The sequence below is a fragment of the Loxodonta africana genome, chromosome 6 (genome assembly GCF_030014295.1).
Source record: "Loxodonta africana isolate mLoxAfr1 chromosome 6, mLoxAfr1.hap2, whole genome shotgun sequence".
Classification (NCBI taxonomy): domain Eukaryota; kingdom Metazoa; phylum Chordata; class Mammalia; order Proboscidea; family Elephantidae; genus Loxodonta; species Loxodonta africana.
Genome location: NC_087347.1, coordinates 112,361,185 through 112,388,810, shown reverse-complemented (window position 1 = coordinate 112,388,810; position 27,626 = coordinate 112,361,185). Strand labels below are relative to the sequence as shown.

Here is a 27,626-nt window from a genome sequence, read left to right as displayed (position 1 = left end):
AGATGAATGTAAATCACAGATTTACATTCAAATGGTAATGAATGTAAATTAACCTTTCTTGTGGATGAGTCTGAAATATCTTTTCATGTTTTATCAGTTTCTCTATTGTTGGTCTCTGTGTGGAAAAGGAACTAAAGTTTCTTCAGTGCTGGCTATCAGCACTCTGATGCTTTGTATTCAGAAACACGTTCTTTTTAACTAAGGGAAATAGTTATCCATTTGTTTGCGTAAATGGAAGAGAGGAAAAAGAAAGCTCCTTGAGGTGGTTGGGGTGCGGATAAGCAGCACTTCTGATCATTGAGGCAAAGCACATTAGGGGAGGCTAGTAAGATGTAGTAAGAAAACATACCAAAATGCTAACAAAATGAACAGATGTATATATATATGTACACACACATACATATGTTATAATATATATCCCAACCACTCCACCACTGCCATCAAGTATGGTGATTATTTAATATAATATAGCATTATATATGTACACACAAACACATATATATTTATTATGTTCTGTTTATTATGGGTTATTACAGAATATTGGATTCATGTAATGTTCCTAGCATGGCGTGGAGTCAATATTATGTTCTAAAATTGGACTCGATGATTACATTGTGCCAATAAAGTCCACACTGTCATATCTTGAAGTAAAACCCCAGCACAGCACAAGCTATGATTGAAATGATACAGAAAATCTAAAATTAGAGGACATGTCTCATGAGCAAGGCCTTTTTATTGGTCTGTAAATAAGCTAGAGCAATTTTCAATGATGGCCTGGATTAGAGTGTGTACCTTTAAAACATCAAACTTTGTTACTATTCCATGTACGTTCATCTCATGTCTTTATTCTTTGAAAATTGTTCAACTTTTATGTAACAAGCATGCTGATCTGTGCCATGTATTTTACACCCATCTCTGTTATTTATGAACATGTGGCGGGTCTCACACTCTTTCTGGCGTGTTCGTTTCTTAGAGGTTTTGTGTGTTTGTGTTCTGGGAAGGATGCAAGTGCTAGGTTTGGATTTGAAGTTGGATTTTAACCTAAATTTATGAGAAGTGGATTTTAAAATTAAAATTATAAAATTATTTTTATTTGTTGATATCTATAGTTAGTAAGGAGCCCCTGGGCAAAAAGTTAAACCTGCTCGGCTGCTAGCCAAAATGTTGGAGGTTCGAGTTCACCCAGCGGCATCTCAGAAGCAAGGCCTGGCAATCTATTTCCGAAAAATCAGCCACTGAAAATCTTAGGGAGCATAGTTCTACTCTGACACACATGGGGTCACCATGAGACTGAATTGACTCCAAGGTAACCGCTAGAATCATTAAAGTTTTAAAAAATGAATTAACTATCTCTATCTTTATCTAGTAAGAGCAAAGCATCACTCAATATATTTCTTTTTCTGTTTCTCTTTCTTTCCTCTCCTAAAAGGATTGTATAGAGAAAGAAGTTTGTGAACCTTTGCACACTTGGGATGAATTCTTGGGTGTTTACAATGTGTATCAAAAGCCTTGAGAAGTCTTACAAAAAAAGAAAACTTTTAATTTTGTTTAACCCTATATTGTTCCCAAGTTAATTTAGTAACAGATCCCATCCTTGCCTGCTGATCTCAAAGGCTACAATTATGCCACCGAACTCGTTTTGGGAAATCCAGAATGGTGATATAGGCTCTTCAGCTGGATTCAGATGGGTTGATTACCTCCAGGAAAGGCAGGGGAACAGTACTGTACTTTCTTCCATCAGGAATAGTTAAAATCTAGCATTTTCTTTTCAGTCATTTATGAGCTAACATTAAGTCTATCAAATGTTAAATGCTACCTTATAATTATTATTTTTCATTATGTAAATTTAAACTTTATGTATAACGCAAGTGACCTGTTGTCAATTCACCTTCAATACAAAGCATTCTGGGAAATTCCAGTCATGCAGAGTGGCTAAAAAGAATGGACACAGGCTGCAGGCCATGGCTACTTGCTCACCCAGCTATAAGAGAGTAATGAGGATAGATTTTCTCTGTACATATTGAGTAGAGAGGGCTTCAATGTCCTACGAGGCTGTCAGTCCCTAGGCTAGTGGAGGATGTTGTTATTATTATTAATTCTCTAATTCCCTTTCATTATTATATGTAGTGGTGACAATTATAGTAGGCACTCATCTCATTTAAAATAATTAGGTGTACAAGAAATATAATATTTTTGGCTTTTTTTTTTTTTAAACTTACTTTAATTATATGTTTTGAGCCCTTATTACCACAAGAATCCCTGCATTCTTTCTCTGGGAAGCCCACCTATTCCTTGATCATTGCTTCACCCTGGTCATCCTTTGTCCTTAGCTGCATCGAGTTAGCCCTGGCTCCTAGCGACTCCACGCACAACAGAACAAAGTGCTGCTTGGTCTTGTGCCATCCTCATGTTCAGCTGTAGGTCAGACTGTTGTGATTCATAGGGTTTTCAGTGGCTGAGTTTTGGTAGTAGATTGCCAAGCCTTTCTTCCCATTCTGTCTTAGTCTGGAAGCTCCGCTGAAACATGTTCAACATCGTAGCAATGCATAAGCCTCCACTTACAGCCAGGTGGTAACTATGCATGAGGTGCATTGGCCAGGAAACGAACCTGGGTCTCTGCCATGGAAGGTGAAATCCTGCCCCTGAACTGCCACTGCCCTTACCACTTAAAACAAAACAAAAAACCAAACCTAGTGCCGTCGAGCCGATTCTAACTCATAGCGACCCTATAGGACAGAATAAAAAAGTAGGTGACGCTTATTCTTACCTGAAATCCCCTCATAGGCTGGCTGGCCAACTCTCTGAAATTTGGTGCCGTATCTGGTCCTTTTAGCTATGTTCCCACTATGCTGAAGCCCTTGAATCTCTAGAAGCCTCTCAATTTGGACACAGTGTTCTGCCTGGACACCTAAGACAGACATCCCTTTCTTCTCTGGAGTAATAGGGTACAGGGTCCCTGTCTCACTGACTGCCAACATCCCGGTATCTCTATTCTCATCAGTTTTGCTCCAAGCAAGAGAAGGGGTAAGGATAAAGTTTGTCTTATTTTTGTTTTGAACAATCAAATGATACATGTGTGAGGAGGAATGAGACAGGGGTAGGGAATTCTTCCCTCAGAGACCTCCAACAGAACCTTTAATGGGCTGGGCTGTTGGCAACACAAAGCCTGAGGCAGTTGAGTTGTATCTGTTCCCTGCCTTATTACATCTCTCCTCTGAGAAAATGAGCATGGCCTACTGATGACCTGTTTAAAATGGGAAAAAGAGAAAAAAAAAAAAAAAGAAATACCAGAAGGTAAGAAAAAAACAAAAAACCTCTTTAGGTTAATATTTAAAAAATATCTTCCCATCACCTTCTTCTCCTAACGAATCTTTGTGTTCCCACTTGCTTCTCAAACATGCTTCTCCCATTCCCTAAGCCCATGTGAAGGCAGGTACTGGGTCTCTGCTCAAACTTCACACTTCCAAATAGTAAACACGCTCAGTGCCCAGCTAGGGTGTGAGTGGGAAGACATTTTCCAAGGAATCCTTGGGATTCTAGTCAGGTGACTTTCTCTGATGGTTAGGTTTCCCTCTGCATTAGAGCTTCCTCCTCAGGCAGAGATGGGGTCCAAGTCAACAGCCTTACAACACACCTTCCTTGCCGTGTCCTCCCTAAGGAATGGGCATCTGAGAATATAATCATGTCAACAAGCTCTAAAAAGATCACATTCTCCCTCTTTTCATTCCTTCTGCCAATTATCCCGAAACTATCCAGGGAATTTAAGACATTTGGGAGTTCTTTTTAAAATTAGTCAACTTTTCAAGGTTACTTTAAGGACTGAATCACTTAATTGTTATAATGCATTGAGCACAGTATCTGGCGTATCACTGTTGCTGTTATGATTATGAGCCTAAGATCACCATGATAATTCTGCCTTCTGCTACTTCTTAGGTTTTGGGGTGGTAGGCTTGGGTGATAGGATCTGATCATTCTATCATCTTTAAGAGAAACTATAATAGCATCTCATCATGTTGAATGAAGTTCCTGGATCAATTTGGACATTCTGCCTAAGATCAGAGGTATTTCTGTAGACTTGGGTGTTTCAGTATATTAACACACTAATCCTGAGAAGACTGGGCACTCCATCAGTGAGTTCTATAAGCTTTGTGGAGCTTGGCAAGAAGGGATCCAGAGAGTTGCAACAAAGAATGATAGATATTACAAATGGACTTGTGGAAAACCAGTGTTTAAAAATTCTACTGGGCATCATTATTGCATGGGCCTTCCTTTAAGCATAAGCTAAAGGAACACTGATAGAAGACATTTTTTTTCTCTAACTTTTCCCTCATTTGGGTTGCTTTCATAAAGATTACAGCCTTGGAAACCCTATGGAGCAGCTTTATGCTGCCCTTATAAGGATCACTATGAGTTGGAATCTATTTGACAGCAGTGGGTTTTACCAGCTTATTGGTGTGATGAATTTCGGTGGTGATGTTAATGCTAAGCATATTCAGTTATTATTGTGCTCCCTACAATGCTGTTTGCTCTGTCTTCAATAATGTGCAGTATTGCTTGGATGCTTACCGTGTGCCAAACACTGGGCTATGGCTTGGGAGTAGGGTGGTGAGCAGGATCAACATGGTTCCACCTTCTTGGAGTTTAGAGTCAAGTGGAGGAGGCAAATATTAAACAATGAATTATACAATTCTATTTATAATTGCAAAAGAGATAGATACTTTGTAGAATAAATATTCTCAGAGTGTAGGGTGGAGTCCTCCGAGGAAGTGATTTAAGATCTGAAGGGTGAGTAGGAACTAATTTTGGTGGGCTCTAGCAGGGAGTGTGATTTGACTCAAGGGACAGTACATGGAGCTGCTCAAATGTGGGAGGGAGCTTGGCAAATGGAGGAACTGAAAGATGACCGACACGACTAGAGAGCAGTGAGGGAGGGTGGGAGGCCCAGGCCATCAGGGTACTGAGGACACAGGATGGGACCAATCAGGCAGGCACTTGTTTGTCATGCTAAGAATTTTGTTGTTCTTTATTCTGAGAGGAATGGAAAGTTGCTGATGAACTTTGAACACTAGAATGACATATAGAGGGCATGCTGTATCCAAAGAGGAACATATTTAAATTCCTGAAAGATCACTCTGGCTGCATTACGGGGAATGGACCCATGGTAGGGGTGGAGTGGGATGGGGAGAGTAAATTCTGGAAGGGTAGGTAGGAGACATGAGAAGGTGGTGGCTTGAACTAGGGATGTGAAACTGGGGATGAAGAATGATGGGCTGATGGAGTGATGTTTAGGAGGTAAACCAGACAGATGATTGATAGGATTTTCTTTGTAAATAGAGTCTTGTGTATGTTCATTAGACTATATGGGATAAATCAGTGTTTCAGTTGTTTCTAGATACAAACAAAAATATTGTGATTATGCTATGATACTTCTGTTTCTCAGATAATATTTTTTCAAATTCATTACCTTGGAATTATTTTCCAAATGACGAGAGTCCCAAAAAGTCTTAAAATTTCTGTTTTAAAACAGAAATCATGATTCCTTAATAAAAAAAAAAAATACGGCTGGTGTTGTTCTGACTTATCCTTCATGTGAGTGCCTGCTACTAGGAAGAGAAAAGTAGGCTTTGAAGCAGACAACACTCCATGTAACTATTAAAAAATTGAAGTTACTAAGAAAAATACTGTTGTGCGTATGCTCTGGTGCAATTTTTATCCTAGGAAAAATTAATTCTTAAGTTGCATAATGGTAAATAAAATGTTTCTCTGCCATCCCTCCCTTTTGTTTTCCGCAGTTATTAAAATTTCTGTACATAGCAGCCTTTCCAGTGCATCTCTAATAGACGAAGTAAACCATGGCCCCTTTTATCAAGCCCAACAGTTAGTAATCATTCACTGTGTAAATAGCACTACACAGCTAAAAATTTCAGCCTCCCGAGCACTCATCCCAGATTGCTTTTTGTGTCAAATAAAGCACATAGATTCCTGGCGCCCTGAAGTGTAGTCACGGCTGGGGTGGTCGGTGTGCTAAGGGAGGAGCCCAGCAGAAGGCCCTTGCAGGAATTCAGCTTTACTGCGCTTCTGCCTTGCTCTCATTGCCTTTTCCACTTTACTGATGCAAAACAGCTGAGTAACTGATTTCCTTCCACCTCTCCAGGGACTCCACAGGGATTAGCTGAAGGGTTTATTGTAAGTGAAGTCAAAGTTGAGTGCAGCCATATTTATGGGATGAAAACACCCCATTAATATCCCTTGACAGCTGTCAGACCCCTATGAGCTCTGGAGCCATCGCCCGAGCCAGGCCACTGAGCTGGGACAAAGACAGGGGCGAACAGTGGCGAGGGCTCTGGGGCCCTCACACAAGCTGCATTCAGAAGAAATCCTCTTCTCAATATATTTTACCTAATAGACTTTCTGGAGCCCTGGTGGTGCAGTGGTTAAGAGCTACAGCTGCTAACCAAAAGGTTGGCAGTTTGAATCTACCAGCCGCTCCTTGGGAACCTATGGAGCAGTCCTACTCTATCCTATAGGGTTGCTGTGAGTCAGAATAACCTCGACAGCAGTGGATTTTTTGGGGGGAGGGGTGGGGAGTAATTGGCTTTGCAAAGCTTTATTTGCTCAAGGGATATCACTGCTAAAAATAAAACTGAAGTTGTTGTGAAATGGTTTGGAGTAAGATAGAGGCATTGGTGGTTCAGTGGTAGACCGGGGTTCAATTCCCAGCCAACGATCTTCATGCATAGCTACCACCCACTCGTCTTATCAGTGAAGGATTACAATGCTGAGCACATTTCAGAGGAGCTTCCAGCCTGGAATGGACTAGAAAGAAAGGCCTGGTGATCTATTTCCATAATTCAGCCAGTGAAAACCCTATGGATCACAGTGGTTCCGGTTGCTACCAACCAGGGGAATGGCACAGGACTGGACACCATTTGTTCTGTGCAGTTATGCAGGGGATCTCCATGAGAGTCAGGGGTGGACTTGAGGGCAGATAGCAATAAGATAGAGCTGGAAAGGCATTCTGATGCCAAGGCTTGTTAGCTGTGTACCTTGAACAAGTTCTTTAACTTCATGCTTTGATATTCTCATCTAGCAAAACAGAACAATATCGGTAAATGATAGTTGTTACTATTATTGTTATGGTTATTCTAGGGACACATGATTTCTGACACAAGGGAACTCCCTTGGAGTTCGTTGGTGTCCTAAACCCCAAACCTTGGCGAAGATACTCAGCTTAGTCAGTGTTCTCAGCCATGCAAACGCATGAAAGATCCAGTTCACATAATAAATTGTGAAGCAATTGGGAACAGCTACCTCCTCCAGATGCCAGCCCAGGAGGCTCAGAAATCTCAGCATTCACAGGCAACTTGTTACTTTTGCTATATGGTTTCCTCTTTCTTCGGTGTGTTTTTATGAAATTTCCACTTGTTTGTTCTGTATTTCTCCACCCTGGCCTGCCCCACACATTGGATTGCAACCATTGATGGAGTCCTTATTCTTCCCTAGCAGTCTTAGAGCTGTTAAAGGGAAGCCAGTGTGATATAGTGTCAGGATCACTGGATTGGGTATGTGGAAATGGAATTCCCGGTGCCATTTCTGCTCCCAGATGGATGTGTTCTCTTGGACAAGTCACTGAATTAGTTTGTACTTTATATCCTTCTCTGAAAAATGTGAATGCTAAGGTTCCCTTTCCACGCCAACATTCTAGGAATTTAGCAGGTCATAGGTTTTAGTGACCCAAAAGACCCACTTTGTATCAAATGCACTGACGTATATGAGGTTTGAGAGGTTCCTTTTAGGCCTTGGAATTTTTAGAAAGTAGAATTCAAACCAGAAATATTGATTAAACAATTTTTAAAATGTGGTTTTCTCTCTTTGTGGTGTTTGCATTAGCTGATGAATCCTTCAGAGATCTTTCTAATCTGCTTTCAGCTACTGTTAATGGATGATCTAGCCTCTGGTGACTAATAATTTGTAATGAAACATGAAAAGCAGCAGTGGCATTTTGCTTTTCAGTCAAAGGTGTTTGCCCACAAAGAAGAAATGGACTCAGAGCATGCTGTTAAGTGTCAAATTAAAACACAGTCCCAGAGGAAGAGCCTGGGATGTTAGCAATAATGCTTGTGTTTACGTGAGGTCTAAATATTCAACCTGTGTTCTTGTGATGGTCTCACATGGAATCATGAACTACCTTGAAAAGGTAATCTTTATGCCTATGAAAATTAAGTTGCATTTGGCACTTCTTAAATTTTGTCATTTAAATTTTATAAAGAGAATTATTGGAATACTTTAGCATACGTATTCTTCAGGCCCCAAATGTGTTTTTTGAAAATAGTAATAATGAGGGATTTTTTGGTTTCTGGGAAATGTACAGTGTTTTTTTTATTTTTTAATGAAATACATTAAATATTAAATTTCTAAGTATTTTTTAAAAAAATCTATGTTTTTGTATCTTCTATGTTGTATTTTCCCCACATGTCTGTCAGTTTTTCATACTGTGGTGGCTTGCATTTTGCTGTGATGCTGGAAGCTATGCCCCCAGTATTTCAAATACCAGCAGGGTCACCCTTGTCGGACAGGTTTCAGCTGAGCTTCCAGACTAAGACATAATAGAAAGAAGGACATGGCAGTTTATTTCTGCAAAGAATTAGCCAGTTAAAACCCTATGAATAGCAGTGGAACATTGTCTGATATAGTGCAGCAAAATGAGCCCCCCAGGTAGGAAGACGCTCAAAATACAACTAAGGAAGCACTGCCTCTTCAAAGTAGAGTCAACCTGAATTACATAGATGGAGGCAAGCTTTTCGGACCTTCATTTGCTGATGTGACACAACACAAAATGAGAAGAAACAGCTACAAACATCCATTAATAATCAGAATGTGGAATGTAGGACATATGAATCTAGGTAAATTGAAAGTCGTCAAAAATGAAATGGACTGCACAGAGATCCTTATCCTAGGAATTACTGAGCTGAAATGACTGGTACTGGCCACCTTCAATGAGAAAATCGTATGGCCTACTATGCCAGGAATGACAAATTGAAGAGGAATGGTGTTATATTCATCATCAAAAAGAAAATTTCAACATCTATCCTGAAGTACAATGCTGTCAGTGATAATCTCCACATTCCTACAAGGAAGACCAGTTAATATGACTATTATTCAAATTTGTACACTAAGCACTAATGCCAAAAATGAAGAAATTGAAAATTTTTTACCAATTTCTGCTGTCTGGAATTGATCAAACATGTAATCAAGATACATTGATAATTATTGGTGATTGGAATATGATAGTTGGAAACAAAGAAAGATCAGTAGTTGGAAAATATGACCTTGGTGATGGAAACAATGCTGGAGATCACACGATAGAATTTTGCAAGACCAATGACTTCTTCATTGCCAATACATTTTTCAACAACATAAACAGCAACGATACACATGGACCTCAACCAGATGGAATCAAATCAACGACATCTGTGAAAATAGTCAATGAAGGAGCTCAATATCATTAGTCAGAACAAGACCAGGGGCCAACTGCTGAACAGATCATCAATTGCTCATATGCAAATTTAAGTTGAAGCTGAAAAAAATTATAGCAAGTCCATGAGAGCCAAAATATGACCTTGAGTATATTCCACCTGAATTTAGAGACCATTTCAAGAATAGATTTGACGCATTGAGCACTAGTGACCTAAGACCAGACAAGTTGTGGAATGACATCATACATGAATAAAGCAAAATGTCATTAAAAAGACAGAAAGAAAGAAAAGACCAAAATGGATCTCAGAAGAGACTCTGAAACTAGCTAAAGAAACAGAAGAAATGATGAAGTAAAAGAGCTGAACAAAAGATTTCAAAGGCTAACTTGAGGAGACAAAATAAAGTATTATAATGACATGTGCAAAGATCTGTAGTTAGAAAACCAAGAGGGAAGGACATGCTCAGCATTTCTTAAGCTGAAAGAACTGAAGAAAAAATTCAAACCATGAATTACAATACTGATGATTTCTACAGGCAAAATATTGAATGACTCAGGAAGCATCAAAAGAAGATGGAAGGAATACACAGAATCACTGTACCAAAAAGAATTTTTTGACATTAAACCATCTCAGCAGGTAGCACACGATCAAGAAGCAATGGTACTGAAGGAAAAAGTCCAAGCTGCACTTATGGGAATGGCGAAAAGCAAGGATCCAGGAAATAACAGAATACCTATTGAAGTGTTTCAACAAATGGATGCAGCACTGGAGGTGCTCACTTGTCTATGTCAAGAAATTTGGAATACAGCTACCTGGCCAACTGACTAGAAGAGATCCATATTTGTGCCCATTCCAAAAAAAAGGTGATCTGACAGAATGTGGAAATTATCTAACAATAACATTAATATCACATGCAAGTAAAACTTTGCTGAAAATTATTCAAAAGTGCTTGCAAGATTCAAAAGATGTATTGCATTGGGCAAATCAGTTGCAAAAGACCTCTTTAAAGTGTTAAAAAGTAAATATGTCACTTTGGAGACTAAGGTATGCCTGACCCAAGCCATGGTATTTTCAATCGCCTCATATGCATGTGAAAGCTGGACAATGAATAAGGAAGACCGAAGAAGAATTGATGCCTTTGAATTATGGTTTTGGTGAAAGAATATTGAATAAACTCCTAGGAGAATGAACAAATCTCTCTTGGAAGATATACAGCCAGAATGTTCCTTAGAAGCAAGGATGGTGAGACCCTGTTTGTGTCATATACTTTGGACATGTTATCAGGAGGGATCAGTCCTTGGAAAAAGACATCATGCTTGGTAAAGCAGAGGGTCAGTGCAAAAGAGGAAGACCCTCAACAAGTTGGACTGACACAGTGGCTTCAATAATGGGCTCAAGCATAGCAATGATTGTGAGGATGGCACAGGACTGGGCAGTGTTTCATTCTCTTGTACATAGAGTCACTATGAGTCGGAACAGTGTCCGCAGGCCCTAACAACAACAAATTGTATTTCACTGATAGATGCTGTGTCACTTCTTAGTGGGTATATGTAATGAGCAGGCTTCTCTGAGATTTTATATTGGGTGGCTCTGTGCATCTTCTGCTAGTGGAGGCTACTGATCATCATGATAGATACAGTAACGCACACTCGGAAACTACCGTAGCTTCTTGCTCCTCTCTGTGGGCCTGCCTCCAGTGCTGCTTCCCAACTTCTGATGTGCTGTTTCAGATACAATGAGCTATGGAAAATCAAAACATTAAGATTGTTAATACTTTGAATAAAGTAAGTGTGGATGGCCTGAGTCAGCCAGCCAGCTAACCAGTTGCTCTCCAGTCAGCCCCGACTTACGGTGGTCCCATGTGTGTCAGGGTAGATCTGTGCCCCACACGGTTTTCAGTGGCTGATTTTCTGAAGAACACCCCCAGGCCTTTCTTCTGATGCACCTCTAGTTGGATTCAAACTAGCAACATTTTGTTTAGTAGTCAAGTGCTTAACTTAACATTCATGCCACCCAGGGACTCAAAATAGGCCTGAAGGAGGGACCAAATGTCCTCTCCATGAACAAACTGACCTTAAATTTAATGCACAGGCTTAGTAAGAGATTTTTTTTTTTACTGTGGTAGATATATGTAACAAGCATTTGTGAATTGTGCATTCTTCTCATGTACAATTCAATGACATTAATTATGTTTATCATGTTGTTCAACTATGCCCTTTATCTGATCCAAAGTTTTCCATCACCCATAATAGAAGCTCGGTGTCCCCTAAGCAATGAGTCCCCTTTTCCCCTCCCTCCTGCCAGCCCCTAATAACCACTAATAAACTTTGGTCTCTCTACACTTGCCTAGTCTAGATATTTCATGTAAGTGGGATCATAAAATATTTGCCCTTTATATTTTAATGTTTTATTCATTTTTATATTCCTGGGGTCTAATATGCTACCTGTAAAGTAGTAAGTAATCAATAAATGTTGTTTTAACGAAAGAATGCTTAGATGGCACTTGTCCTCATTCCCTGGGTTCTTAGATGTATTTTAGAAAGTGAGATTTCTTAGATAAGTGTCTGCTGTATAAGGGGACAATTTCTTTAATTATCCCTAGTCAGTGAGAAAGCTTTTTGAGAAGTGAAAGTTACTACATGAGTTTTGAGCTGTATCTTGTAGGTGAGGCACCTTATAAGTAAGTCAATGTTGTTTTATATCAAATTTACTAATCCAGATGTTTATGAGTGCTTGAATGTAGTGATTATCCACAGATAATTTGTTTAAGATGCTAAAGCTCTGCATGGTCATTCATGTCATTTTTCAACCCACTTCCCCAAGTTAAAAATAAAACAATGTCAGCATACTAAAAGCTGTGGTTGGAAGAAAAAAATAATAATAGAAACATCTCTTCGTATTGCATGAGTGCTATTAAATCAGGATTGCTGCTTTAAATAGTAGTGTGCAGAAAACCATGGTGTGTTCATTCTTTCTGTCATCTAGAGTTTTCTCTTTTCTGTATTGTAGACATTCAGCTGGCTATCTTAAATGGGATGACTTAAGTTGGGTGATACATTCATCTAAACTAATCCAGTAAAGTGTAACTCAATTAAGAGAATAAAATTTGCCAGCACTTTCTGCTTCTAGAAGAATATTACATTAGAGCTTCCACATATTTGTACTTTCTGCAAAAACACAGACAGGATCAAAAAAAAAAGGATGGGGGGAGATCATGAAGTCTTTAATTTGAATATGACTTGAGAGCTTATCAGTTCTACTCTTCCAGGTCCAAAGATTTTACGTCTAAACCAAAAATGTAACATGTTAATTAAAACTGATGTGGTTTAAAATGCTTAGTGCTTTATTTGATAGTAACTGTCTTCATCTTGGACAGAGAAAGTGTAGGAATTGGTAGACAGACGTTTTTATATAAAGTTGTCTTAGGTGAATGGAACCCTGGTGGTGCAGTGGTTAAGAGCCCGGCTGCTAACCAAAAGGCAGGCAGTTCAAATCCACCAGCCGCTCCTTGGAGACCCTATGGGGCAGTTTTACTCTGTACTATAGGGTCCCTATGAGTCAGAATCAACTCGAGAGCAACAGGTTTTGATTTGGTTTGCCTAGGTAAATAAATACAGAGCTGCTAGCTCCATTATATAGTTGAAATGTTTTTTTGAGAGTACACTGCAACATGTGTTTTATTTTAGAGTCAAATTAGATCAGTAATTAAGCTTTTAATCATTCAATTGTGCTAAAATTTTTAAACTTGGTACCTATTTTCCTATTAAAACCTGTTGCCGTTGAGTTGATTCCCACTCATAGCGACACTATAGGACAGAGTAGAACTGTGCCATAGAGTTTCCAGGGAGTGCCTGGTGGATTTGAACTGCCGACCTTTTGGTTAGCAGCCGTAGCTCTTAACCACTACACCACCAGGGTTTCCATTTTCATATTAAGACATATAAAATGATTGACATGGTTTTATGTTCCTTTGGGTAATTTGTCTCTGATATATATTCTTTTTTTTACTGAACTTTAGATGAATGTTTATAGAACTAGCTTCTCATTAAACAGTTAGTACACATATTGTTTTATGACATTGCTTAACAACTCCATGACATGTCAACACCCTCCCTTCTCAACCTTGGGTTCCCTCTTACCAGCTTTCCTGTCCGCTCCTGTCTTCTAGTCCTTGCTCTTGGGCTGGTGTTTCCCTTAGTCTTGTTTTATTGGCCTAATTTTGGCTGAAGGGTGAACCTCAGGAGTGGCTTCATTACTGAAGTAAAAGGGTGTCCGGGGGCCATACTCTCAGGGTTTCTTCAATCTCTGTCAGGGGCAGTAAGTCTGATTTTATTTATTTATTTATTTAGAGTTAGAATTTTGTCCTACATTTTTTCCAGCTCTGTCCAGGACCCTCTATTGTGATCCCTGTCAGAGGAGTCAGTGGTGGTAGCCAGGCACCATCTAGTTGCACTGAACTCAGTCTGGTGGAGGCGGTGGTAGTTGTGGTCCATTAGTCCTTTGGACAAATCTTTCCTTGTATCTTTAGTTTTTGTCATTCTCCCTTGCTCCCAAAGGGATGAGATCAGTAGACTATCTTAGATTGTTGCTCATAGACTTTTAAGACACCAGATGCTACTCGCCAAAGTAGAATGTAGAACTTTTTCTTTATAAACTATGTCATGCCAGTTGAGCTAGATGTTCCTCAAGATCATGGTCCCCACAGCCCTCAGCCCAGCAATTCAGTCCCTCAGGGAGTTTGGATGTGTCTATGGAGCTTCCATGACCTTGTCTTTTACAAGTTGGGTTGGCTTCCCCAGTTTTGTGTACTGTCTTACCCTTCACCAAAGTTACGACTTACCTATTGTCTATTCAGTGTTTTTCCATCCCCACCCCTCCCCTCCCTTGTAACCATCAAAGAATGTTTCTTTTCTAATAAAGTGATTTATTGAAAATTTTATCACATTTTAAAGGGAGGTGTTTTCACTGATTCTCTTTACCTAGTACAGAACTTGGGCTGTTGTGTCAAAGGAGGGTTTGATCTTTATTCATGAGTTTTTGTAGTAGTGGTCTCATACAATATTTGTCCTTTTGTAGTTGACTTGTTTCACTCAGCATAAAGCCCTCCAGATTCATCCATGTCATGAGATGCTTTGCAGGTTCATCAGTATTCTTCAGCATTGCATAGTACTCCATCGTGTGTGTGTACCAGTTTGTTTATCCATCCGTTAATGGGCATCTAGGTTGTTTCCTTCTTTTTGCTATTGTGAACAATGCTGCAACGAACATGGGTGTGCATATGTCTATTCCCGTGACGATTCTTATTTGTGTAGGATATATTCCTAGGAATGGGATTGCTAGTCTGATATATATTCTGAATATTATCATCTGTTTTATATTGGAGGTAAATTTAAAGGTGATAGTCTTTTGTCTTTATGAAACTGTTCAGATTTTTTAAATCTTTTCTTCTATTTCTGAACTTAGACTAGGGATGTACGATTTCTTAAATTGTAGGTCACATTTTCCTTCAATATATATATTTTTCAAAACAGCAAAACCCCCTCAGGGCTGTGTGATTTTCATTCGTGTCTGTATGTGTGTGTGTTTTTAAAGTTCATAGTCAAACACAACTGAATAAATCATGAAACACATTTTCTCTCCATTGCTGAGAAACGCAAATTGTTATAGGTCAATTGCTGAAAGGTCTTGTCTCTATCGCGTACATCTTGTTTGCAATTTGTTTTTCATTTATTCCAAGCGTGCACATCTCATTTTGCATTTGCTTTTTATTTACATGTTTTTTGGTTGCCCAGCGTTTACTTTAATATGAGAAGGAACTATTCTTCCTTGACTCTGCCTTCCTAAATGTGGTTGTTAGGTGCTGTGGAGCTGGTTCTGACTCATGGCGACCTTATGTATCACCGAACAAAATGCTGCCCCTGGCCTGTGCCATCTTCATGAGTCCCTTCCAACCTAGGGAGCTCATCTTCCAGCACTGTATCAGACAGTATTCTGTTGTAATCCATAGGGTTTCCATTGACTAATTTTTGCAAGTAGATTTCCAGGCCTTTCTTCCTAGTCTGTCTTAGTCCAGAAGCTCTGCTGAAACCTGTACACCATGGATGACACTGCTGATTTTTGAATTACTAGTGGTGTAGCTTCCGGCATCATAGTAACACACAAGCCACCACACTAGCACAAAGTGACAGATGGAGGTGGTCCTACATGTCGTACTGTTTATAAACATGCATGTGTTTTATTGTGCAAGAGCCACCATGCCCAATTTCCAGGGCGAGAAGCGGGGAAATCATTGTTCCCATACCACTTTAATTACTTGCTCTACTCATCTCCAGAGGAATATTCATCAACACATAGGGTAAATCATGGCTAAGCTAAGAAACAAATCTGTTTTGTGATTTTAAAATCACATATACCAATATACACTCTGGAAAAGATTTTTAAAAAACAAGGCAAGTTTGGAATCAGACATACCTGGGTTGTAAATCTAGTTTACCACATACTAGTTGTGTTACCCTAGGTATGCTTTTTAAGCTTTGTGAGTCCCTTTTTCCCCATATAATAAAATGAGCATACTAAGCCTACCTCATGGGGCTGTTGTACCAAATAGGAATTAAATATATAAGGTACTTGACCACCAGTGGTGTGCTGGGGGCTGGGGGGAGCCTGGATTTGTAGTGCAGTATAAGTACTCTTTTTTTCATGACTAATTTCAAACTGTGAATGGCTTAACAACGAGCTGAAAAAATTCCTAATATTTAACAATCTGCAGCCAAGTCCAGCAGCCAAGTCCAGCACACCACTGCTAAAAAAAACTAGTTTAGTACTAGTTTTTTTTTTTCTGCTAGCCCTCAATAAATGGTAGTAATTACTTCTTAACAGTTATACTTTGTCTTCTATTGGTCTAGGAAGATGTTTGCTGTTTGGTAAAATTCTGTATAGATGGAGGATATGAAAGCTAAGGAAAGGAAAGGAATTTATAAAGCTTCAAATATTAATGATTTTAAATAATAAAAACAATTACTGTATTTTGAAAACAAGCAGGAAGCTTTTAATAAGAAGAAAACAATACTGTAAGAAGAAGAAAATGTGTTCCTTAGTGCTTTAAAAGTAGGAACAAGGGTCACTTGGTAAGATGTTCTAGATGAATGAAATTTAATATTAACTCTGTCACAATTAGAAATAGCTTCTTCACTTTTCTTATCATACTTTCTTGAATCCACACAAAAGTTCGTAGGTGGAAAATTGGGTGCAGTTTTCCTAAACAAACAAACAAACAGATAGACAGTCAGACAGGCATTACATGCATTCCTCACTTATCAGCATGGTGAGGTCCCAAAGACCAGGTCATTGCAAAATTGGCATTATGCAAAAACGGAGGATGACCACATCAGATCACAAAATGAAGGATGACTACATTATTATATAACTGCTAAATTACTTCATTACATAACAGCTACATTACATCATTATACAACTGCCAGACAACTGAGAATTCATGGCACAGACAAGTTGACATATAACTTTAACCAGCACAGCCAACGTTACTCTCTCCTCACACCTTGGCTTTTATTACTGCCAGATGCACATCATGAATGTGCAAAATAGTTGGATAGTAGATTTTTTGCAATGATCGTAAACGTGAAGTGTTGGATAACAAGATAGTCAATAAGTGAGGAGTAAGTGTATTTAAAAACTCATGACACTTTTCAAAAGTTCTCTTTAATATTATCCAATAACTGCTTTATGTCATTTGAGACTGATTTTAGATTTTAAAAAGTCTGCTGCAGAACTAGAATCTGGGTTCCGGGCTTTCAGACCAGGGGTGCTCACCCCTGGCTGCAGCAGCTCACACCCAGAGCCCTCCTGGAGCCTTCCTCTGAGCCATGTCCCCAAAACATGCATTGGTATCCAGGGTGGATGGGGGAGGTGTAAACTCCACACACCTGCCTATGGAAAAGAGGGAAGGCGTGAAGTCAGGGGAGCAGCTTCAGAGAAGATCAGGAGGCAGGCTGAGGAAAGCCTGGCTCCTTACAACTCAGCACGCAGGTCTTTGTGACATCCTGTTCTGAATGTGGGCTCATCCTGACAAATAAAATGTGGCAGGCCAACCCTTAAAAAAATTTTTTTTTTTTTTTGCTGCAATTGTCTGTTTTATTGAAATACCTCTTTACTGAATAGCCATGGTGATTTTTTTGGTAAGAGTACTATTTTGCACGTATAGTCTGACATGGTGGGCAGTGGATAGAATATTAAAACTGAAACTGCCCAGAACATCTAGACATATGGAGCCTGACAATAGCTTTTGAATAACAATAAGCATCTCAATTCATGAAATTCAAAATTATGGGTGATTTAGAAACAAATCACCAGAATCGAGGACAGTCAATTTAATCAGCTTGTGCTGGGAGCACCACTTTCCATACGTTTTTACTGTACCCTGAGTAGTCAGTGCTGGAGCAACATGCCATGGGGAACACGTGAGCAACCCCAAGAGTGTTTGGTAAGTAAAAGTCTCTAGCATGTATGCACTGAAGGGAGGGTTGGGCATTTTCTGTTAATCTCTTTTACAAAGTGACAGAGGTCATTGACACTGTAGTCTAACACAGTAAACAAATTGTTATAGTTGTTAGCTTCCATCAAGTCAACCTCTGACTCATGGCGATCCATGCACAATAGAATGAAATGCCCAGTCTTACATCATCCCCAAGATAGGTTGTGAATCAGGCCATTGTGGTCCATAGGGTTTTCACTGGATGATTTTCGGAAATATATTGTCAGGCCTTTCTTCCTATTCTGTCTAGAAGCTCCACTGAAACCTGTTCAGCATCATAGCAACACACCAGCATCCACTGACAGATGGGTGGTAGCTGCACATGAGGTGCATTGGCCAGGAACTGAATCCAGGTCTCCTGCCTAGAAGGGGAGAGTTCTACCATGGAGTGCTGGATTGAAATGTCCAGAACAGAGCTGTGTAGAAGAACTGGGATAACTGTATAGGTTAGAACCCAGCAACTAGTGTCCTGTTAAAGGGGGACATCCTCACCTAAGCATGTGTTGTGGCCCAAACGCAAATACCTGCCTCTCCGGGGATACGTATGTCTCTTCCTAATGTGTGCAACTGTGTCTGCATGTGCTGTTCCTGATGTAATAGGTGAACATCAAAATATGTTCCATGGCGTAATTAAATGACATTTCAGGCGGATGATCAGATTTGGGGAAAAGAGAGAGAATGTACTTTCTTTTTTCTGGCCTGTGTAAATAAAAAAATATGTCTCAGGTGTGAAGTGCCTTTATGATCATTACAGTCCTGGTACACAGGCAAAGGCTACATGGTTGAGCTGATAGACTTTTTTCAGGTTCAAACTATATAATTCAAGTGAAGCTAAAGGGAAGAAACAATTTTTCTTCTTTTTTCTTTAACCAATGCCACAAAATGTGATCACTTGCTGCCCTTGTGAAAAGATATATGATGAGCCTTCTGGATAAGTCGGCCGGTATGCCTATAGATTAGATGCAAAAGTGTGATAAACATCAATGAATGAATGAACTAATTTAAAACGGGTACATTTTAAGGATTTTGGGCAAATTTTCACAGGAAATTCAGCGCTGCTTCCTCCATTACTACTTCGCTTTTTTCACTGTATCAGAATTTCTTTTTTTTTAAATGCAAATCATTCTGCAAGAAATAACCTAAACCGAGGGCAATTATTTAGAAAATGAAAATATATTTAGGACACCTGGGCAGGTTATTTTTTTAAACACATTTCTCTTCTGCGCTACTTAGAGCTGAAGGGTTGGAAACATGAAAAATCCTACTTTATTAAAATCCTGGATTTAGGGCTTTTCTTTTAAATGAAACACTGTCAAAGTAGAAAGTATTAATTCTGAGTTAGACATATAGGCTTTGGAACATAATAATTATAATGATACCTATCATTTATTAAATGTGTATCGTCTACCAGGCACCACATTATATCACTGATCCTTAGAACGGGTTGTACGAATCAGTGCTTTTATTATCTTCCACCTTATACGTTGAAGTAATTTGTCCAAGTTTACACTGCTGGTAAGAGATTGAACCCAGATTTCAACAAAGGCAAACTGATCCAGAATTCACATTCTTAAACACTAAATTCTATTGTCTCTGTTCCACCAAAAGTTGGTAATTTCATACTGGTTGTGTTGGGAAGTGTGCAAACTGACCCATTTTCCTGTGCATTGGTGCCTGTCATCGCCGAGTAACTGACACGCGTGTTTTTCTGCCTACAGGCCCCTGGGGAAGGTGTACAGGAGACTGTGGGCCGGGCGGAGTCCAGAGTCGCGCAGTGTGGTGTTTTCACGTGGAAGGGTGGACAAGCCACTTGTCAAGCTGTGATGAAAGCAACAAACCTGCCAAGGAAAGAAGTTGTTTTCGAGTCTGTGACTGGCACAGTGACCTCTTCCAGTGGGAGGTTTCCGACTGGCACCACTGCGTGCTTGTTTCTAACGCCCACGGGGAGGTCAAGCCTCGGACTGCCGAGTGTGTGACCGCTCAGCACGGACTCCAGCACCGGACAGTGCGCTGCATTCAGAAGCTGAACAGGACCGCAGCTGCAAATGAAATTTGTGAACATTTTGCCCCTCAGCCCCCCACGGAACAAGCCTGCCTCATTCCGTGCCCTCGGGACTGTGTCGTATCTGAGTTCTCACCGTGGTCCCCATGTAGCAAGGCCTGTGGGAAGAAACTGCAGCACAGGACTCGCGCGGCCATTGCGCCCCCTCTGTACGGCGGCCTGCAGTGTCCAAACCTGACTGAGTCCAGAGCTTGTGACGCTCCGGTTTCCTGTCCTCTTGGGGAAGAGGAATATACGTTTAGACTTAAGGTTGGCCCATGGAGTAAATGTAGACTGCCTCATTTTAAGGAAATTAACCTAAACGAAAGAACTGTCTTGGATTTTAGCTCTGACTCAAAGGAGCGAGTCACCTTTAGCCATCAAAGTTACAAGCCACATCACCATTCCAAGCCATGGGACTTAGAGATAGGTTATCAGACCCGACAGGTTTGGTGTACCAGAAGTGATGGGAAAAATGCTATGTTAAGGTAGGAGGGCTTCCATGCTTATATCTTTGTTCACCTAAACTATTTTACAGTGTCAATTTATAAGCATTCTTTATGATTTTCTACAAAAGGAAAATCGTAATCAGGTCTGTAACTTGAATTGTTAGAAGTTTTATGTGTAAGATTTTTTAAATTTAATTAGGAATTCTGAAATGTCAGAGTCTAGATGAGGCATCGGTCTGAGTTCTTGTGTGATTAGTAGTGCGATTACAGAGGGTATGTCATGTATTTCCACATTTTATCAAGCTATAACCAGTAAAATAACCCAAACGATAGGTCTTTTGTTATAGTAATAGAAGGCTAAGTACTATTTTTTTCTCCCTCTTTATAGTAATAAAAATTCAAGTACACTTTCAAATTTGGGACGGAAATTATGTAAATATCAATTAAAATATGTAATTTTTTTCCTTTTGTTTTCATCATTACGAGGGTTCTTTTACGTCTGAGTTGTACATTTTTTATTGTAGTAGCATAGCAAAAAGTTAATTCATGAGTACTGTGGCAGAAAACGATTAACTTACAGCAGCAATAATGAGAATTGTAGAGAGAGTGGACTAAATCTTTTAATAGCCAGTTTCGATTTCAAAATTATTTGTGTTGTTCTAATTTATAGTGTTGAACAACATAATATAATCTCATAGAAACTGTTGAAAGTTGTTTTTTTGTTTAATTTCCCCCCAAACAAACAAACAAAAAAAAACCCGTTGCTGTTGAGTCGATTCCGACTCATAGTGACCCTATAGGACAGAGTAGAACTGCCCCGTAGAATTTCCAAGGAGCGCCTGGTGGATTTGAACTCCAACCTTTTGGTTAGCAGCCGTGGCACTTAACAACTATACCACGAAGGTTTCTTCAATTTCCCGCCCCCCCGCCAGAAGGTCTTAAATAGAATCATTGATCTATTACTAAGTTTCTTTAAAATTAAGATCCCAGTCAGCAGTACTTGAATTTTGAAACAATAAAACACTTTTCTCTGCAAGTACTGTTACCATCAGTTGCTGTTTTCTTGAGATCCACAGATGACTGGCAGAGGCTCAGAAAACTACTATCTTTGTAGTTCATGGACAAAATAATTTTATGGGTCCCCCCCCCATTTGACTTCACAAATGAGCATTTTTAAAAATCTCTGATGCTTCGTTCTTATGCCGGATGCAGTTGGCAAGTCCATTAAAGAGTGATTTGCTGCTTTTTATTGTCTGGCTCTGTGAAGCCCACAAGATGAAGCAGCTGATTTCTGTGATTATTGTTTGAACTTGTGTGTGGGATTCTGTAAAAATGTTGTTTGCCTAATATCCCATCCTGTATTCCTGTAGTATTATGTCTTTTCATTTTTATTTTTCTTGTTTTTACCCTTTTCTTGCTTGAGTTCTAGATAGAGTTCTAGACAGCATATTGAATTAAAACAACTTTCTTAACATTAGGCTGCAAAATCTGTAACATTCATTTCATGCAGTCATCTCAAAGGATTATGAAATTTCTCACAGGCTATCATGGAATGATTAGGCTACTAGGAAAATGTGGGTTTAAGTGGGGGCATTTCTATTTCTCAGCCTTCCAAGGCACCAAGCAAAAGACAGAAATGTTACCTCTGACAGCTGTGTTGACAATGTTATGTCATTTTTATCTAACTTGATGAACTACGTTGACACAGTCTACCAGGGTTTTTCTAAATCCGTCTCTTAAAAGTTCACTTCTTTTTTTTTCTTCTTGTGGATGTGATGCATGCGAGAAAACATTACTGTTTTTGTGTGTCTATTGACTCCTAGGATGAACTTTTTAAGTTTCCCTTTATCATCAAAAATCATCCCCAAGTATGGATTTCTTCTACTCTGTACTTAAATCTACCCCTAGATCTGTTTCCTTTTGGTGATCTTTGTAAGATGGTAGGGACAATGACATTCTGATTTCTCTGTTTTGATGATGGCAGTGGTTGGTTGTCATGTCATTTGGAATAGGAGTCTGTCTTTACTTCCATAGTACCAGCTTATGCGTTGCTGAAAGTCACTTTCTCCATCTAGAACACCATCCCAGAAAACCAGTGCCATCGAGGACACCATAGAGCTTTAATTAATGCCCCCATTGATTAGTGTAACTTTTGATTATCACCTCAAGCAGTTTTCCCTTCACGATTTTATTCCCAGTGTGGTACATACTTGTATTTCTCTTGGTGCCACTCTGCTCCCTCATCATTGATTTGCCTATTGAGTTTAAAGATCCTTTTTATTTTTTAAATTGTCTCATTGAGCATCCTATTTTTTTCTCTTGTATTTTGACAGGAATTTCTCTGAGAATCCATTAGTACATTTAAAAATAGCTATCCTGTAGCTTGTTCATCATTATTTCTCAGATGTCAATGATGCTATTATTGAATTTTTACAATACCCTAGCTTATGAAATGAAATAGTTTTCTCTATTCAGTTTTTGTTTCATCACATTTCTTTCTTTCTTTTTTTTATGAGTAGAAGTATGTCTGAGTTGAGAAATCTGAGCTGTGGACTAGGAAGACTGTTTATATGAGTGGAAAAGTGATTCATATTTATTGTTTGGGTGAATAAAATTCAGATGAATGGGCTTTACCTTTATTTTGATATAGAGGGAACATTTGCTGTGGGCATATCTTTTAGGAGCTCTGATTATTTGGTACATGTTAAATATATCTTAAATGCACAGACCACTTTATTTAAATAAATAACTTTGTGATTTCCCCATAAATCTCCTTAAATCATCTTGACTGCCTGAGGGTAATAAGTGTTAAGACTATAAAATAGATATCATCTGTAAAGCTCAGATATTGCTGGTATTTTGTTTGTTTCTTTGTTTTTCTCTATCACTGAAGTGAGGAAGCCCTGGCAGCATAGTGGTTAAGAACTACAGCTGCTAACGAAAAGGTCAGCAGTTCAAATCCACCAGGCACTCTTTGGAAACCCTGTGCGGCAGTTCTACTGTCCTATGGGGTCACCATGAGTCGGAATTGACTCCACGGCAACAGGCTTGTTTTTTTTTTAAATTTTAATCACCGAAGTGGCGCCCTGCTGGCACAGTGGTTAAGAGCTCAGCTGCTAATCAAGAGGTCAGCAGTTTGAATCAACCCTATGGGGCAGGTCTACTCTGTTCAATAGGGTTGCTGTGAATTGGAATCCACACGACTGCAACTGGTTTGGTTTTTTTTTGTTTGTTTGTTTGTTTAATTTTATCACCAAAGTAGAGTTGGAAAGAAATTTACCATTTCTAGTGGAATGGTAAATACATTAAGAGATACAGCTGCTAACCAAAAGGTTGGCAGTTCGAATCCACCAGGTGCTCCTTGGAAACCCTATGGGCATTTCCTATAGAGTCACTGTGAGTTGGAATCAACTTGACGGCAGTGGGTTTGGTTTTGCGTTTTATCCCTCCAAAAGGAAACCAATGCAGACCCCAAACAATAAAAGCCATTTTCCTAATTTCTTTGAAAATGATAGAGAATATTTTGTTAACTTTTATTGTGTTGGTGGGAGTGATCGTGGAGGACTTTTTCTTTTCTCTCTTTTTTTTTTTTGCAGTTCTTTTTCAGTTGTAGATTTTATTTCCTCCTTGTTCATATTGATTTTACTTTTTGAATATAATGAGCATTAACATGCTTCTAAAAGTCAAAATTATACATAAAATTACACTTAGAGAAGTATTACTCCCTCTTGTATAGCTTCACCCCATGCCCTCTACTCCCTGAAGATTCCAACCTCCTTGCTTTCCAATGTATCCTCCCCGTGTTTCTTTATCTTTTCTTATAGGCTCTTCTTTCTTACACAAAAGGCAGCATACTGTGTAATCTCTTCTGTGCCTTTTTTTTTCCCCCACTTAAATTTATTTCCTGGAAACCTTTTACTTTTCCATAGTATTTCATTGTACATATGTATCACAGTTTATTTGACCAAACTCCTGTGGTTGGACATTTAGGTAGTTTCCAATAATTTGTAATTACGAACAATTCTTCAATGAATAATTTTATGCACATGTATTTTGGTATTTGGAGGTGTATCTTCAAGGTACATTCCTGGAAGTAAGATTGCTGGCTCAGATGATAAAGGCATACAGGTCTGTTGGATATTACCAAATGTTCCTTTGTGGGGGTTATACCATCTTGTATTCCCATCAGCAGTCTTGCAAGAAGAGTATATTTTCAAACTTTTGAATTTCTGCTGGTCTGGTAAATGAGAAATAGTATCTTAATATTGTTTTCATTTACATTTATCTTACTATGAGTGAAATAAACATTTTCCCATATACCTAGGGGCCATGATTATAGCTTTCTTTGTGAATTGTCTGCCCATGCTTCTATCGGAATTTTTGTCTTTGACTTTATTTCCAAATCTTTGTTATGAAGGTAAGCACGGTATCTATGATATATGTTGCAAATACTTCCTCTCAGTTTGCCATTTGTGGATTTTTTCTTTAATTAATTAATTAATTTTAAGTTCTATTTATTGTGTTTTCGATGAAAATTTACACAGCAAATTAGATTCCCATTTAACAATTACAGGCAGTCCCTGGATTACCAATGTCCAACTTACATACAACCTGGAGTTATGAACCAACCGCTGTAAAGTCTATTGTATTAAAAACTTGAGGTACATACAATGGTTCGCAATAACAAACGGGTGCTACTTTGCAATATGCCTCAAAACATTATTATAACTGTATTATGTTAATGACATTTTAGTGTATCTGGTAGTGTTTCTTTAATGTTTTATGCATAGAAAGGTATACCGTACACACTAAGACAAACGTTTGACTAACTGATGTTAGTTACAAACTGTACCTAACTGTTCTGATTTAGGTACAAATTCCACTTGAAGACAGATTTGGGAATGGAAATTGTACCTCAGCTGGGGACTGCCTGTACTACACAGTTTGTTCAGAGACATTAGTTACATTTTCCACAATGTATTATTAACATTCTCATTAATTTCCTTCTGGATGTTTTGCTTTGAGTAATTTGGTTTCCCTGTCCACTTAGCTTTTCATCTTTGCTTTAGAGTACTTGATGATGACTATTTGGTCTCATATAGATGATTTCTTAAAGATGTGCAGCAGTTACTGGTAATATTCTGTATTTTATGAGCCAATCTATTATTTAGCCGAAAGGTGTCCTCGGGGTAGTTTTGGTTCAAGGTTTATGGAGTATCTTAGGGTGATAGTCGCAGGGAGTCCTCTAGTCTCAGTTGGTCCAGTAAATCCTGTAATTGTTAAGAATTTGATTTCTGTTCTACATTTTTCTCCTTTTCTTTAAAGATCCATCTATTATGGCCTTGGTCAGAATGGTCACTAGGGGTACTGGGCACTATCTAGCTTTTCTGGTCTCACGGTAGATTAGCCGTGATTCCTGTAGACCATTAGTCTTGTAAACTAGTTTCTTCTCTGAGTCTTTGGTGTCCTTCTTTCTCTTTTGCACCGGATTTGAAGAGACGGATAGTTGTATACAGTTTGTGTCCTGACTTTGCTTAAGGTGATTTTTTACCAGGCAAAAGTTTTTATTTCTATGTAGCAAATTGACCAACCTTTTATTTTAGTGCATCTGGGATTTTAGTCGTGGTTGGAAAGACTGTCCCCACACTGAGCTTAAATTCACCCATGGTTTCTCCTAGTGCTTGCATGATTTTATTTTTATACATTTGAGTCTTTAATCAATTTAGACAATACTCTTGTTTACGATGTGAGGAATTGATCCAATTTTATTGTTTTCCAAAAGTCTTTCCAGTGTCTCAATTCCATTTATAAAAACAACTCTCTCTGTTTGTCCCTGTAATTGATATAGCATCTTTGTTATGCATTATATTTCTATTTATAGTTGGGTTTCTTACTGAACTTCTAATCTATTCCATACCTGACTTCTACTCATGAGCTACTCATACCCTATTTTAATTATAGAGGCTTTGCTAGCATAGTTTAGTATCTGAGAGGCCTAATTCTTCCTCATAGCCAGTCCTTTTCTGTGTTTTCCCAGTAAGATTATTTTTCCGTACAAAAGTTAGAATCAATCTATTTAGCTCCATAAAAAGGTCATTGGAATTTTCCCTGTGATCACATTAAATTTATGAATTATCTTAGAAACAGCTAAAATCTTGATGAGGTTGAAATATCATAACCAGAAATAAGAGGTATCTTTTCATTTCTTTCGTGTCTTCTTCAGTATTTTTTATGTTTTATGGATTTCCTTATGCAGATCTTGAGTATTTCTTAAGTTATTTTTTAAAGTATTTTATATATGTGTTGCTATTGTAAGTGTGCTTGTATCATCCATTAAATCCCCGAACTGGTTAATCATAAATGCTATTGATTTTTGCATTTTATAAATTTTTGTTAATTTTGTATCTTGTTTACTTACTGATTTTTTTTTATTATTTGAGGTAGTTTTTGTCATTTATTCTCTACTAATTTCCAAGTATATACTATAAGCAACTAGAGATATTCTTAATTCTTCTTTTCTAATTCTTATACCTCTAATTGTTTTCTTTAGTCTAGAAAAAAATGTTAATAATGGTGAAGATAGTGAGCATCTTTACTGTTTTCTAACCTGAGTAGGAATGTCTGCAAGATTTCCCAATTAAGTAAGATGCTGATTATGGGATAGAGGTGTGTATTAGTTTCTTGTTACTATGACAGATTAAACAAATTTGGTGACTTAAAACAACACAAATTTATTATTTTATAGTTCTGGAAGTCTGAATTCTAAAATGGATCTCACTGGAATAAAATCAAAGTGTTGGTAGGACTGTGTTCCTTCGGAAGGGTCTAGAGGAAAACCTGTTTCCTTGACTTTTACAGCTTCTAGAAGCCACCTGTATTCCTTGGCTTATGACCCCTTTCTCTATCTTCAAATCCAGCAGCATAGCGTTTTCACGTCGCTCTCTGACTCTGACCTCCCTCTTTTGCTTATTAGGACCCTTATGATTACATTGGGCCCACCAAGAAAATCTAGGATAATCGTCCCATCTCAAGACATTTAACTTAATCATATCTGTAGAATCCTTTTCTTCATGTAAGGTTATATTCATACCTTGGGGGCATTAGGGCAT

At 38.6% G+C, this 27,626-nt stretch overlaps 1 protein-coding gene across 1 annotated transcript in view; it reads left to right on the top strand.

Annotated features, from left to right (window-relative positions):
• Window positions 1–27,626, top strand: part of THSD7B (thrombospondin type 1 domain containing 7B) — an 826,015-nt gene that overhangs the window by 165,617 nt on the left and 632,772 nt on the right. Inside the window, exon 2 of the mRNA XM_023542986.2 lies at window positions 19,746–20,556. Coding sequence (XP_023398754.2) covers window positions 19,746–20,556 — 811 coding nt within the window. The remainder of the gene's footprint in view (window positions 1–19,745; window positions 20,557–27,626) is intronic.